The sequence below is a fragment of the Bombina bombina genome, chromosome 2 (assembly GCF_027579735.1).
Source record: "Bombina bombina isolate aBomBom1 chromosome 2, aBomBom1.pri, whole genome shotgun sequence".
In the NCBI taxonomy this organism is placed as follows: Eukaryota; Metazoa; Chordata; class Amphibia; order Anura; family Bombinatoridae; genus Bombina; species Bombina bombina.
The window spans coordinates 1,146,990,229-1,147,006,936 of NC_069500.1; the positions used below are offsets into that span (position 1 = coordinate 1,146,990,229).

At 41.1% G+C, this 16,708-nt stretch overlaps 1 protein-coding gene across 3 annotated transcripts in view; it reads left to right on the forward strand.

Annotated features, from left to right (window-relative positions):
• The window catches only part of CLCN3 (chloride voltage-gated channel 3), a 294,065-nt gene that overhangs the window by 23,908 nt on the left and 253,449 nt on the right, over positions 1-16,708 (forward strand). For all 3 annotated transcript variants that reach the window (XM_053703819.1, XM_053703820.1, XM_053703822.1), the window contains exon 2: positions 9,089-9,264. In XM_053703819.1, coding sequence (XP_053559794.1) covers positions 9,105-9,264 — 160 coding nt within the window. In that variant the 5' untranslated portion in view covers positions 9,089-9,104. The remainder of the gene's footprint in view (positions 1-9,088; positions 9,265-16,708) is intronic.

The window sequence follows — 16,708 nt, forward strand, 5'->3', positions numbered from 1 at the left end:
TTCAAGATGGAGACTATTCGGACAATTTTACCTATGATCCAAGAGGGTCAGTACATGACCACTGTAGATTTAAAAGATGCTTACCTTCACATACCGATTCACAAAGATCATTATCGGTACCTAAGGTTTGCCTTCCTAGACAGGCATTACCAGTTGGTGGCTCTTCCATTCGGATTGGCTACAGCTCCAAGAATCTTCACAAAGGTTCTGGGTGCTCTTCTGGCGGTACTAAGACCGCGGGGAATCTCGGTAGCTCCATACCTAGACGACATTCTGATACAAGCTTCAAGCTTTCAAACTGCCAAGTCTCATACAGAGTTAGTGCTGGCATTTCTAAGGTCACATGGATGGAAGGTGAACGAAAAGAAAAGTTCACTCGTTCCACTCACAAGAGTTCCCTTCCTGGGGACTCTTATAGATTCTGTAGAAATGAAGATTTACCTGACAGAGGACAGGCTAACAAGACTTCAAAGTGCTTGCCGCACCCTTCATTCCATTCAACACCCGTCAGTGGCTCAATGCATGGAGGTAATCGGCTTAATGGTAGCGGCAATGGACATAGTACCCTTTGCACGCTTACACCTCAGACCACTGCAACTGTGCATGCTAAGTCAGTGGAATGGGGATTACTCAGACTTATCCCCTTCTCTGAATCTGGATCAAGAGACCAGAAATTCTCTTCTATGGTGGCTTTCTCGGCCACATCTGTCCAGGGGGATGCCTTTCAGCAGACCAGACTGGACAATTGTAACAACAGACGCCAGCCTTCTAGGTTGGGGTGCCGTCTGGAATTCTCTGAAGGCTCAGGGACAATGGAGTCAGGAGGAGAGTCTCCTGCCAATAAACATTCTGGAATTGAGAGCAGTTCTCAATGCCCTCCTGGCTTGGCCCCAGTTGACAACTCGGGGGTTCATCAGGTTTCAGTCGGACAACATCACGACTGTAGCTTACATCAACCATCAGGGAGGGACAAGAAGCTCCCTAGCTATGATGGAAGTATCAAAGATAATTCGCTGGGCAGAGTCTCACTCTTGCCACCTGTCAGGCAGAGTCTCACTCTTGCCACCTGTCAGCAATCCACATCCCGGGAGTGGAGAACTGGGAGGCGGATTTCTTAAGTCGTCAGACTTTTCATCCGGGGGAGTGGGAACTTCATCCGGAGGTCTTTGCCCAAATACTTCGACGTTGGGGCAAACCAGAGATAGATCTCATGGCGTCTCGGCAGAACGCCAAGCTTCCTCGTTACGGGTCCAGATCCAGGGATCCAGGAGCAGTCCTGATAGATGCTCTGACAGCACCTTGGGACTTCAGGATGGCTTCCGTGTTTCCACCCTTCCCGTTACTTCCTCGATTGATTGCCAGAATCAAACAAGAGAGAGCATCAGTGATTCTAATAGCAAATGCGTGGCCACGCAGGACTTGGTATGCAGACCTGGTGGACTTGTCATCCTGTCCACCTTGGTCTCTACCTCTGAAACAGGACCTTCTGATACAGGGTCCCTTCAAACATCAAAATCTAACTTCTCTGAAGCTGACTGCTTGGAAATTGAACGCTTGATTTTATCAAGACGTGGGTTTTCTGAGTCAGTTATTGATACCTTAATACAGGCTAGGAAACCTGTTACCAGAAAGATTTACCATAAGATATGGCGTAAATACCTATATTGGTGTGAATCCAAAGGTTACTCTTGGAGTAAGGTTAGGATTCCTAGGATATTGTCTTTTCTACAAGAAGGTTTAGAAAAGGGTTTATCTGCTAGTTCATTAAAGGGACAGATCTCAGCTCTGTCCATTCTGTTACACAAACGTCTGTCAGAAGTTCCTGACGTCCAGGCTTTTTGTCAGGCTTTGGCCAGGATTAAGCCTGTGTTTAAAACTGTTGCTCCACCATGGAGTTTAAACCTTGTTCTTAATGTTTTACAGGGCGTTCCGTTTGAACCCCTTCATTCCATTGATATAAAGTTGTTATCTTGGAAAGTTCTATTTTTAATGGCTATTTCCTCGGCTCGAAGAGTCTCTGAATTATCAGCCTTACATTGTGATTCTCCTTATTTGATTTTTCATTCGGATAAGGTAGTCCTGCGTACTAAACCTGGGTTCTTACCTAAGGTAGTTACTAACAGGAATATCAATCAAGAGATTGTTGTTCCTTCTTTATGCCCAAATCCTTCTTCAAAGAAGGAACGTCTACTGCACAACCTGGATGTAGTCCGTGCTCTAAAATTTTACTTACAGGCAACTAAGGAATTTCGACAAACGTCTTCTCTGTTTGTCATTTACTCTGGGCAGAGGAGAGGTCAAAAAGCTTCCGCTACCTCTCTTTCTTTTTGGCTTCGTAGCATAATTCGTTTAGCTTATGAGACTGCTGGACAGCAGCCTCCTGAAAGAATTACAGCTCATTCTACTAGAGCTGTGGCTTCCACTTGGGCCTTCAAGAATGAGGCCTCTGTTGAACAGATTTGCAAGGCTGCAACTTGGTCTTCGCTTCATACTTTTTCCAAATTTTACAAATTTGACACTTTTGCTTCATCGGAGGCTATTTTTGGGAGAAAGGTTCTTCAGGCAGTGGTTCCTTCTGTATAAAGAGCCTGCCTATCCCTCCCGTCATCCGTGTACTTTTGCTTTGGTATTGGTATCCCAGAAGTAATGATGACCCGTGGACTGATCACACTTAACAGAAGAAAACATAATTTATGCTTACCTGATAAATTCCTTTCTTCTGTAGTGTGATCAGTCCACGGCCCGCCCTGTTTTTAAGGCAGGTAAATATTTTTTAATTTATACTCCAGTCACCACTTCACCCTTGGCTTTTCCTTTCTCGTTGGTCCTTGGTCGAATGACTGGGAGTGACGTAGAGGGGAGGAGCTATATGCAGCTCTGCTGGGTGAATCCTCTTGCACTTCCTGTTGGGGAGGAGTAATATCCCAGAAGTAATGATGACCCGTGGACTGATCACACTACAGAAGAAAGGAATTTATCAGGTAAGCATAAATTATGTTTTTCTCTGGGTGATTACATCCACCTGTGCACCCCTTCTTTGTTCTCAGTCTGTTTGGCTTTGTGAGCTCGCATGATGGTGTGGCTGTTTTAGGGACTCAAGCAGTGGAAAGTACCTTGACGTGGTGCCTGAGCTTTCCCATTTGGCCAGATGCGGTAACTAACCTTTCCAGTTGTGATTTTATCTTAGCTGTGAGCTAGCTGGTGAGTGCTGGGTGTTTCTATGTATATATATTTTCTCATTTTTTTAGTAGAAAACTCAATGTATTGATCTATAGTTCATGCCACCATTTCACAGCCAAATGCAATCAAATAAAAGCGTTCTGTTTCTCACTGAAATTATTTACAAACTGCTTGTGCAATCATGGCACAAATGGTTATAAAAGCATCTCTGGGATCCCCTTTGTTCAGAAATAGCAGACATATATGGCTTTGCTATTGCTTTTCGGTAATAAGGTCACTAATTGCTGCTGCGCACTACACTTCTATTATTCATGGCAGTGAAGGGGTTAATTCGTTAGCTTGTAAGGCTAATTTTAGCTTTAGTGTAGAGATTACCCTCCTACCTGACACTTCCCACCAACTGATCTCTCCCAAACAGCTCTTTCTCTCCCCCCCCCCCCCCAGTCACCCCCATCTTAAAGAATTATATAACATTATTTCGTAGGTTTACTGGCCCTTTTAAGATGAGGGTGACCGGGGGGAGAAAGAGCTGTTTGGGAGAGATCAGGGGGTGGGAAGTGTCAGGTGGGAGGGTAATCTCTACACTAAAGCTAAAATTAGCCTTACAAGCTAACGAATTAACCCCTTCACTGCCATGAATAATAGAAGTGTGGTGCGCAGCAGCAATTAGTGACCTTATTACCGAAAAGCAATAGCAAAGCCATATATGTCTGCTAAGTGCATCGCGGGCTAGTCTAGTCTAGTCACAGCTGGCCCGATCACGCCATTAAACTGAATGTAGTGCGCTCCTGGTCTGGTAGCGAGAGCGAGCTACATTCAGTTTAATAGCGTGATCAGGCAGACTATGACTAAACAGCGTATCTGCGATGCGCTTATGCCAATTAAGACCTGCTCAGTAGAGTAGCGTGGGGCTCTCCAACTCCCTCCCCTACCCCACACCTCCCTTTGGCACCAGCAAATGATCGTTACAGACGGTGACACAGTGCACCGTCTGTAACTATCAGGCATCTGCCTTCATTTGGAACCGGAGCACCAATCACGCTCAGGTTCCATATGCAGCAGATGCTTGGAGCTCCAGGAACTCCAGCTTTCGGCTGTAGCTTAACAGCCGAGACTGCTAGGGCTTCCTGAAGCTCAGACGTGTGTATATATACGTCTTGCGGTACGATAGGCAAAGTACTGCAAGACGTGTGTGTATGTATGTATATATATATATATATATATATATATATATATATATATATATATATATATATATATATATATATATATATATATATATATATACCAATATGTCATAAAGTCCCACAACCATAAATATTAGAATAAAGTATATTGTATTCAGCATATAACATCCAGCTATATAGGAATAACATGAATCTATTTTCAATAGAGTGCTTGAAATATTGGAGACAACTAGCTGACAAAATTCAATGAGCGAAGAGTCGCGTATAAAGTAAGAGACTCAAATATTGGCTTAAAGGTATTATCAAAGAATTACTTAATGAGAGCCCAGAAAGTAACTCAAATACTAGCATCCATTTAAAAAGTAACAAAACACATAAATCTAAAATATTTTTTGTAATGTAACATAGAAAATGTTTGTTTATTTAGTTCCTTTAACTCTTGGAGCATGGTCTTGCTTTTATATTGTGTTTTAATGTATTTGGTTCTCAGGTCATTTGATAATTAATGGAACATTATTGATTTTTTTTTATATATATATAAAATTACATACATACATACATACATACATACATACATACATACATACAAGCAAGCAGAGCCGGCTCAACCATGAGACCAAATGGGGCCAACTTTAGTGACTAAATCAGTCCCTATCGAACCCAGATAACTCTTGTCCTATGTTTTTTGGTGGAAATCAGTCTCCCAGCAGCATAACCTCATCATGCACAAAGACGTAGGAATGGTCAGGGGCGACATTCAAGGTGCATCTCTTCCCTAACTTCCTTATCATTTATTGTGCATAAGCATTAGTTACATGCAAATAGAGCTTAGAAGGGTCAGTGGCCCGGCTAGTAGGTTTATATGTTAATCAGTAATGTTACTATTGGTGGGGGTGTCATTGAATTCTCGGACCCAGGAAGCACAATATCTTGAGTCAGCCCTTAGAACAAGTGATCTTTTTTTTTTTTTCACTGCTGAAACTAATGGGGTACATGTGTGTTTGCATGTGTAAAACTGATTGATTTCCCACTGGCTAATAATGAAAACTTTTTTTTTTTTTTTTATCTTAAAGGGACAGTCAACACCAGAATTTTTGCTGTTTAAAAAGATAGATAATCCCTTTATTACCCATTCCCCAGTTTTGCATAACCAACACTGTTATATTAATACACTTTTTACTGCTGTGACTATCTTGTATCTAAGCACCTTCTGACCGCCCCTAATCACATGACTTTTAGTTATTAGCTATTGACTTGCAGTTTAGCCAATTAGTGCAGTGTCTGCCACAACCCACGGGCATGATTACAATGTTATCTATATGGTTTACCTGAACTACTCTCCCCTGTTGTGAAAAGCAAATACAAAAACATGTGATTAGAGGCGGACTTCAAGGGCTTAGAAATTATCATATGAGCCTTCCTAGGTTTGCTCTCAACTAGAATACCAAGAGAACAAAGCAAAATTTTTGATAAAAGTAAATTGGAAAGTTATTTAAAATTACATGCTCTATTTGAAAAATAAAAGTTTTTTTTGGCCTTGACTGTCCCTTTAACCCCTTAAGGACCCAAGGCCATTTTTCAATTTCTTTCCCTTAAGGACCAGGGCTATTTTTACATTTCTGCAGTTGTTTGTGTTTAGCTGTAATTTTCCTCTTACTCATTTACTGTACCCACACATATTATATACCGTTTTTCTCGCCACTAAATGGACTTTCTAAAGATACCATTATTTTCATCATATCTTATAATTTATTATTAAAAATATTATAACATATGAGGAAAAAATGAAAAAAAAAAAACACTTTTTCTAACTTTGACCCCCAAAATCTGTTACACATCTGCAACCACCAAAAAACAACCATGCTAAATAGTTTCTAAATTTTGTCCTCAGTTTAGAAATACCCAATGTTTACATGTTCTTTGCTTTTTTTGCAAGTTATAGGGAAATAAATACAAGAAGCACTTTGCTATTTCAAAACCACTTTTTTTCAAAATGAGCGCTAGTTACATTGGAACCCTGATATCTGTCAGGAATACCTGAATATCCCTTGACATGTATATTTTTTTTTAGAAGACATCCCAAAGTATTGATCTAGGCCCATTTTGGTATATTTCATGCCACCATTTCACCGCCAAATGCGATCAAATAAAAAAAATTGTTCACTTTTTCACAAACTTTAGGTTTTTCACAGAAATTATTTACAAACAACTTATGCAAATATGACATAAATGGTTGTAAATGCTTCTCTGGGATCCCCTTTGTTCAGAAATAGCAGACTTATATGGCTTTGGCGTTGCTTTTTGGTAATTAGAAGGCTGCTAAATGCCACTGCGCACCACACGTGTTTTATGCCCAGCAGTGAAGGGGTTAATTAGGGAGCTTGTAGAGTTAATTTTAGCTTAAGTGTAGTGTAGTAGACAACCCAAAGTATTGATCTAGGCCCATTTTTGTATATTTAATGCCACCATTTCACCGCCAAATGCGATCAAATTTAAAAAAAACATAAATTTTTTCGCAATTTTAGGTTTCTCACTGAAAATTATTTACAAACAGCTTGTGCAATTATGGCACAAATGGTTGTAAATGCTTCTCTCGGATCCCCTTTGTTCAGAAATAGCAGACATATATGACTTTGGCGTTGCTTTCTGGTAATTAGAAGGCCGCTAAATGCTGCTGCGCATCACACGTGTATTATGGCTAGCAGTGAAGGGGTTAATTAGGTAGTTTGTAGGGAGCTTGCAGGGTTAGTTTTAGCTTTAGTGTAGAGATCAGCCTCCCACCTGACACATCAGACCCCCTGATCCCTCCCAAACAGCTCCCTTCCCTCACCCAACCCACAACTGTCCCCGCCATCTTAAGTACTGGCAGAAAGTCTGCCAGTACTAAAATAAAAGTTTTTTTAAATTTTTTTAATTTTTTTAGCATATTTACATATGCTGTGGTGTAGCATCCCCCCCCCCCCAAAAAAAAACCCAGCTCTCTAACCCTCCCCATCTGCCTTATTGGGGGCCATCTTGGGTACTGGCAGCTGTCTGCAGGTACCCAGTTTGCAAAAAAAAGTATTTTTTTTTTTTTTCTTTTTCTTTTTTTTTTTCTGTAGTGTAGCTTCCCCACCCCCACCACCTGCCTGATTTTTTTTTTTTTTTTTTTAATTTTTATTACTTTTTAAAAAAAATTTACACCAACTTTTTCTGTAGTGTAGCGGTTCCCACCCGCTCCGTGCACAAGCGCGTCCGTGCGTGCCCCCGGACATCCACGCCCACGATCCCGACCCCTCCACATCACCGATCATCATCGATGGCCCCCACCCACCAACGATACCGGCCATCGATGTCCGGTGCAGAGAGGGCCACAGAGTGGCTCTCTCTGCATCGGATGGCCAAGGGGTGTTATTGCAGGATGGTTCGATATCGAGGCATCACTGCAATAACCGGAAAGTGTCTGGTAGCGAGCAGGATCGCTTCCAGCCGCTTTAAACCCCTAATGTCGTACAGGGTACGTCGCTGGTCTTTTAAGACCAGGTTGTGTGCGACGTACCCTGTACGACACGTGTCGTTAAGGGGTTAAAGACAATAAAAATAGCAACGTTTCGGGAGCCAATCCCTTAGTCATGCTATAACAAACTGTTCACCTTTTGTGACCTACACTTATACCACTAGGTGGCGCTCAAGATACATTAACCATTTCATTACTTAGTTTGTATACAAATGTGTTTAAACATTAACCATTGTGTTACCATTCATAAAAAAAATTAATTCAATCATTATTCTAGTGGTCAACTACGCTTCCAGATACTATATCATATAGAGAAACCATAGAGAGGAGGGGATAGAAAACTGTTGCTAAAACAAAGAGAATCATTCTGGATATATGAGTTAGGGACCCTAGAACCAGGAGGAGGTATTAATAAGGATTTGGATTTATCAGTATATATATAATATAATATAATAATGTATTTTTGTAGATGTTTTCTATTAGCTTCAATGAATAAGGTCTGAATCGGTATGTAATTAGATTTAATACCACTATAATAATGATTCTTTTTTTTTTTTTATATTTGGTAATGAAATAGTTAATGTTTAAACAAATGTGTATACAAGCTAAGTAATGAAATGGTTAATGTATCTTGAGTGCCACTAGTGATATAAGTGTATTTGTCACAAATGTTGAATAGTTTGTTATAGCATGACTAAGGGATTGGGTCCTGAAACGTCGCTATTTTTGTTGTCTTTATAAGATAAAATAAATATTTTTTATGCTCTCACCCATCTTCTCATTTTCATTCACTGTTTTTTGGGCTTCAGAGGCAATAGCCCTGGGTTGACGTGCATACATCTTGAGTGCTGGATCATCTGTATGTTATAATGAAAACTCCCACAGTGCTTTTGGTGGATTGATAAGGATTGACATATATATATTTGAAATTTTGGGTCCGGCCATATAATTTATTACTGCCCATAGGATGCATATGGAACGGTCGAAAAAAAAGTTAGGTCCTGGAACTAGAATTTTGGGGTCATGGCTCTCTGGATTCTAGGATGTCTCAAGCTCTATTGCATTGACTTATGCCAAAGAAAAAAATGAAAAACTGCAATTAATTTGAAAATATCTTAAAATTTAAAAACTGCAATTAATTTAAAAATATCTTTTAGGTGCAACAATGAAATTGCTTTAGACAATAATTGAGAGCATTAAAATAAAATGTTAACTATCCGTGCAGGTAGAAAAACATCTAAATGGAGTCGGAACAGCTGTTTCCTAGAAGTTACTATCGCAACAGCTACAACAGTATTACAAGTGCAAGCAGTGACGAGGAGCTTCTCGATGGGGCTGGTGGCATGATGGACTTCCATACCTTGGAAGATGATAACTTGCTGGATGGTGATGCATCTGTTGGTAAGTCTCTTATGTTCTGCTACTTTAGTAGTGGTTATCAGTGTGTTGCTTGATTTAACATGTTTGCTCATGTTGGTGACATTGAACAGCAGAGGTTCTTGTTTCACTAAACTTATCTCCTAGAAAGCTAAAACATCAAATAATTTTATCATGTGATGTGTACAGGTATCTTAAAGGGATAGTCTAGTCCAAAATAAACTTTCATGAGTCAGATAGGGCATATAATTTTTAAACAATTTTCCAATTTACTTATATCACCAATTTTGTTTTGTTCTCTTGGTATTCTTAGTTGAAAGCTAAACCTAGGAGGTTCATATGCTAATTTCTAAGCCCTTGAAGGCCACCTCTTATCTCAGGGCAGTTATTTGTGTTTTTAAAGAATAAATATTACAATTGGGGACTCGCAGGACCACTTCACATACACAAAAACTCAATGAGAATTTCAGACCTTGTGGTCCTACAGGAAATATGTATTGCAAACAAATCAAGTTGTTCTCCACATGTGCAAAGTCAAATATAATAATCAAACTAAGCAGTGTTGGGAGAACCAGAAATTACTCAGTGCAGCACCTCAGTTCCCGTGTAGTTATTACAAGATAGGGGAGGGGGGGAGACAGGGGAGGGAAGGGGGGAGAGAGGGAAGGGAGAGGGTCTCAACTGTCCTGTTTAGGAGTACAGTCCGTAAGGCAGGGTGTCCGGGCCACCTATTAGGTAATGTTTAGGGTGTCCTGTGTCGTGGCAGATGGGTGCCATGAGGTATATTTATCTTTCCAATCGGCCCATGTCATTTCAAACAGATGAGATTTGTTTAAATCAAGGTAAATGTCCTTTTCCATATTCTACAGAAAAGCCATTGTATTTGCAATCTCTTCCCACTTAGGGGGGAGTTCCCTTTTCCAGGCTCTAGCTATATTGGTTTTAATAGCGGACATTAAATACACACTAAATAGGCTTTGATGTTTGGGCATATTATGGAAGTCCAGATGAAGAAGGGCAGAGTCCGGGCTGTCAGATACCCTAATTCCGAAGTCAGTAAGGGTGCAAAGTCCTAGTTCCCAAAGGGGTTTAATTTTGGGACAGTCCCACCAAATGTGCATATTGCCCTGTAGGCCACAGCCCCTCCAGCAGAGTGGCGAAGTACCCGGCTACATTTTAGCTAATCTGGTGGGGACCAGGTATCAGTGAGAGATAACTTTGTAGTAAGTTTGAAACATTGTTACGCAATGTAGTTTTTTTTTTAGTCAATAATATGGCCTTTTGCCAGGAGTCAGTGGAAGTATGAGTGTAAAGAAGAGTGTCCCACCTAGTCAAATGCGGGGCTAATACCGGCGGTGATGTTCCTTCTAGCAAATTGTAGTGGATCGTTAGTGGCTTAACAAGCCTGTGCCCCCCGCGCCAGATGGACTCCCAAGGGGTAAGAGAACGGGAGGAGGAAGGGAGAAAGCTCCAGCTTTTCAGGAAGCTTTTAACCCTAAGTAATTCAAAGAAGAGGATTGGAGGGATGTCTGTGTGCGGATCTAAGTGCGCCAGGTCTATAAAGCCATCTGGATGTGATATGGACCAAAAATGGATTATTCATTTCCCCTTTGCTTTAAAATAAAAACAGATGCAACATTTTAAACTGTCTAGTTTGAAAAAAACGGTTATTTCTGGTACTCAGTGTACCAGGAAGCTATTTTTAGTGCCTCTCTGTGTCGCAGAAGTAATTTGAAGCTTGGCAGTTGCGGTCACATGACCGGCTTTACTTCATAACGTTTCTGAGGAAAAAGTTGTTTATTAAATATTTGTTTTTTCTTAACTTTTCTCACATAATTTTAGCTGGGGATCAATCCTAATTTGTGAGAAAATTTAAAGTGATTTTTTTTTTCCTTGTCTTATTTTAATTGAATATTAAAATCTTTTAAACTTAACTGTACAAGTTTATTTACTGTTTCACAACATGTCTTATATGGAGCAAGAGCCTGCTCTCATGAATTCATGCTTATTATGTTAAGATACACAAATTGCAGCTCCTATGCAATTTTGTTCTTCATGTGTCAAGAAAACCTTGCAAAATAAAGGTAAAATTTTTGAGCCTAATGTCTCTCAGGATGATGCTGTTAAAATAATACCTCAGCTTTCTCCTGCTACGTCCCAAGCCGCAATGGCGTCACATGCAGTGTCCTGCGGTTCCTCTATAACCCCTAGTGGAGTTTATTTAAAAGCAGAAGTTGCTGCCCAGGTATCTTCAGTGGTATCTGCGTATTAGCTGCCATTCCCAGATTACAGGGAAAACGCAAGAGGAAATCTAGAAATTCAGAAAGTAAGGTGCCTGTCCCCAGTTCTGCTTCCCAAATTGCCCTTTCTCATAAGTCTGATGAGGAAGATAATCGGGACTTTCTGAGGGTGAAATCTTAGATTCGGACAGTATAATTCCTACTTCTGAGACTGAGGTGCTATCCTTCAGATGTAAGCTTGAACACCTTTGTGTATTGTTAAAGGAGGTTTTAGCTACTTTAGATGACTCTGATACCCCTGTTGTTGGCACTCCTAAGAAATCTAGTAAACGTAATAGTTTTCTTTGATGAACCTTCCACTTCGGAGCTAGGGAGTTTTTCTCACAGGAATGGGAGAAACTAGGGGTGTCTTTTTTCCCCATCTCCCATTTTTAAGAAAATATTTCCTGTCGGGGACTCTATTAAAGACCATTGGTATATTGTACCCAAAGTTGAAGGGGCCATTTCCACTCTGGCTAAGAGAACCACTATTCCTATTAAGGATAGCTGCTCTTTTAAGGATCCGATGGACAAGAAGCTGGAGGCTTATTTGAAAAAGATTTATGTTCATCAAGGTCTTGTCTGGGTGCCAGGAATCAAACTGAGACGAGAAGTGCAAAAATAATCACACCTTTTATTAATAGCAAAAAATAATAGAAAGTCCACAAGTCAAATAACAAGCCAGGAGTCAAAACCAGAGCTGGTAGTCAGAAGAGCCGAGTCAGGAGCCAAAGCGAATAGTCAGACGAGCCGAATCAGGAGCCAAAGCGAGTAGTCAGATGAGCTGGAATCAGGAACAAGGAAAACAGCAGAGTCAGGAACAAGCCAGGGATCAGGAACCAGGAAGGACGTCAGACAGCCAGGTAATACACAGGAACTCTCAAAAACAGGTCTAAGACAACGCAAAGGCAAAGCATACTGAACAGAGGCTCTTTAAATAATAAGTGACATCACAATTCTGAGACTGCATCCTGTCTCACATGGATGATGCACACCAGTCTGGCCATAAAAGGAAGTGCAGGAAATGAGCATCATCCCCCACAATGCACCATAGTCAGCAAGAGAGGTGAGTAAAATGGCTGCCAGCAGCACATGGCAAACAAAACCGGGAAAAAACCCTGACAGGTCTCCTCCAATGGCAACCAGCGGTGTGTATTGCTACCGTGACTAGTGCGGCATCTTATTGGTTCGACACCTTGTCTGATTCTCTTCAAGTAGAGACTTCCTTGGATGAAATTCAGGATAGGATTAAAGCTCTTAAGTTGGCCAATTCCTTTATTGTAGATGCCATTTTACAGGTTGTTAGACTAGGAGCTAAAACTTCTAGTTTCGCTGTCCTAGCCTGCAGGGCGTTATGGTTGAAATCCTGGTCTGTGGACGTGATTCCTTACAAGGGCAAAACCTTGTTTGAACCCAGTTTGACAGAAATTATCTCTGACATTACGGGTGGAAAAAGGGTCTTTTCTACCTCAAGATAAGAAGAATAGGCCTAAAGGACATCAAAGTAATTTTTGTTCCTTTCGTAACCTCAGAGAAAAGCCTTCTCCTTCTTTTTCCAAGCAGGAACAATCCAGGTCTTCTTGGAAACCCAATCAGTCTTGGAACAAGGAGAAACAATCAAAGGAACTCTCAGCAGATTCCAAATCGGCATGAAGGGTTTGCCCCCGATCCGGGATCGGATCAGGTGGGGGGCAGACTTTCTCAGTTCTCTCAAGCCTGGATACGAGATGTCCCAGATCCTTTGACTGTGGACATAGTATCCCAGGGATACATATTGGATCTCAAGACTTTTCCTGCCACAGGCAGATTCCTTCTCTCAAGATTATCTGCTGCTCAGATAAAGAGAGAGGCCTTCTTGAAATGTATACAACATCTTTCCTCCCTGGGAGTGATAGTTCCAGTGCAGCAACAGGGTCTCGGGTTCTACTCAAACCTATTTGTGGTTCCCAAAAAAAGAGGGAACTTTCCGTCCCATTCTAGACTTAAAGTGTCTAATCAAGTTTCTCAAAGTTCTATCCTACAAGATGGAGACTATACACTCCATTTTTTCTTTAGTACTAGCGGGTCAGTTCATGACAACCATAGACCTAAAGGATGCTATCTTCATGTTCCTATTCACAGGGACCATCACAGATTCCTGAGATTTGCCTTTCTGGACAAACATTTCCAGTTCGTGGCCCTTCCATTTGGTCTAGCCACGGCTCCCAGAATTTTTAAAAAAACGTTCTGTGGGCTCTTTTGGCAGTGATCCGTTCACGTTGAATTGCCGTGGCACCCTACATGGACAACATATTGGTTCAGGCGCCATCTTTTCAACAAGCAAAGTCTCACACAGAGATATTGTTGTCTTTTCTTCGTTCCCACGGATGGAATGTGAATCTTGCAAAAAGCTCCCTTTCCCCTGCTACAAGAGTAGTGTTCTTAGGGACCATAAAAGATTCTATATTGATGAAGATTTTTCTGACAGAGGTCAGGAAAAAGAAAATAATTTCCTCTTGCCTCTCTCTTCAGGCTTCTGCTCATCCTTCAGTGGCTCAATGTATGGAGGTAATCGGTCTGATGGTGGTTTCCATGGATATCATTCCTTTTGCTCGATTCCATTTGAGAGCTCTCCAGTTGTGCATGGTCAGACAATGGAATGGCGACCATGTGGATCTATCTCAGAGAATATAGTTAGATCAGTCGTCAAGGGATTTTTTCCCGTGGTGTATTTCTCAGGAACATCTGTTTTAGGGCACATGCTTTCTAACACCTTCCTGGGTGATCGTGACCACGGACACCAGCCTGCTGGGCTGGGGAGCAGTCTGGAACTCGTTAAAAGCTCAGAGCCTTTGGAATAAGGAGGAGTCTGCTCTTCCCATCAACATCTTGGAGTTGAGGGTGATTTTCAATGCTCTATTGGTTTGGCCTCAGTTGTCCTCAGCCCAGTTTATCAGGTTCCAGTCAGACAACATAACCTCTGTGGCTTACATCAATCACCAGGGAGGAACTCGGAGTTCATTAGCCATGAAGGAGGTTACTCGGATTCTTCAGTGGGCAGAGACCCACAATTGCTGTCTATCTGCCATCCACATTCCAGGAGTAGACAACTGGGAAGCGGATTTTCTGAGCAGACAGAATTTTCATCCCAGGGAGTGGGAACTCCATCCGGAGGTGTTTACCAGCTTAGTCCTCAAATGGGGGGTGCCAGAGTTAGATCTGATGGCGTCCCGTCAGAATGCCCAGCTTCCAAGGTACGGTTTAAGGTCAAGAGATCCGCAGGCCGTTCTGATAAGAATCGGCCGTTCTGATAAGAATCGGTTCCTTGGGTTTTCAGGTTGGCATACCTGTTTGCTCTCCTTCCATGAGTCATTGCTCGTATAAAACAGGAGAGGGTGTCAGTGATTCTAATAGCCCCTGCGTGGCCTCACAGAATCTGGTTTGCTCTGAGGAAGAACCTCCTGATTCAGGGTCCCTTCCTTCATTTAAATCTTGTTTCTCTGAAGCTGACTGCTTGGAGATCGAATGCTTAATTCTGTCTAAGCGTGGTTTTTCTGAGTTAGTTATTGAGACCATGATTCAGGCTCGCAAGCCTGTTACTAGAAAGATTTACCATAAGATATGGCATAAATATCTTTATTGGTGTGAATCCAAGGGCTACTCTTGGAGTAGAATTACAATTCCTAGAATTTTATCGTCACTCAGTACCCTAAAGGGTCAGATTTCTGCTTTATCAGTTTTACTACATAAACATTTGACGGATGTGCCAGATGTACAATCTTTTTGTCAGGCCTTGGTCAAAATCAGGCCTGTCTTTTTAATTCTGTTGCTCCTCCTTGGAGTCTTAACCTTGCTCTTAAAGTTTTACAGCTGGCTCCGTTTGAGCCGTTGCATTCCATATACATTAAGTTATTATCTTGGAAGGTTTTGTTTCTTGTTGATATCTCTTCTGCTCGAAGAGTTTCGGAACTCTCAGCTCTGCAGTGTGATTCCCCTTTTCTTATTTTTCATGTCGACAAGGCGGTTCTTCGTACTAAGTTAGGTTTCCTTCCTAAGGTTGTTTCTAATAGAAATATCAATCAGGAAATTGTTGTTCCCTCTCTGTGTCCTAATCCTTCTTCTTCCAAAGAACGTTTGTTACACAATTTGGATGTTGTACGTGCTCTTAAATTCTACTTACAAGCGACTAAGGATTTTCGCCAGTCCTCTGCCCTCTTTGTCTGTTTCTCTGTAAAATGTAAAGGTCAGAAAGCTACTGCAACTACTCTTTCTTTTTAGTTATGAAGTATAATTTGTTTGTCTTATGAGACTGCTGGACAGCAGCCTCCTGACAGAATTACGGCTCATTCCACAATAGCTGTTTCCTCTTCTTGGGCTTTCAAAAATAAAGCTTCTGTGGAAAAAATGTGCAAGGCTGCAAATTGGTCTTCTCTACATACTTTTTAAAAAATGTTACAAATTTTGATACTTTTTCCTCAGCTGAGGCTTCTTTTGGGAGAAAGGTTCTTCAAGCTGAGGTGCCTTGTGTTTAGGACTGTCTGTTTTGTCCCCCCTATTTATCTGTGTCCTCTAGCTTGGGTATTGGTTCCCAATAGTAATTACTCAAGGTTGTGGGTAAGGGAGTGATACTTAACAGTTTAACTGTGGTGCTCTTTGCCGCCTCCTGCTGGCCAGGAGTGATATTCCCAACAGTAATTGCTCAAGCCGTGGACTCGCCATATTCGGAAATAAATAAATTTATCAGGTAAGCATATATTTTTTTATTTTATTTTTGTACATATGTAATATTTACTGTTAAGTGATTATTTTGAAGTACTTTTATACTTTTCTTTTATCGCAGCATTTAAAGGGACAGTCTAGGCCAAAATAAACTTTCATGATTCAGATAGAGCATGTAATTTTAAACAATTTTCCAATTTACTTTTATCACCAATTTTGCTTTGTTCTCTTGGTATTCTTAGTTGAAAGCTTAACCTAGGAGGTTCATATGCTAATTTCTTAGACCTTGAAGGCCACCTCTTTTCAGAATGCATTTTAACAGTTTTTCACCACTAGAGGGTGTTAGTTCATGTATTTCATATAGATAACACTGTGCTCGTGCACGTGAAGTTATCTGTGAGCAGGCACTGATTGGCTAGACTGCAAGTCTGTCAAAAGAACTGAAATAAAGGGGCAGTTTGCAGAGGCTTAGATACAAGATATTCACAGCG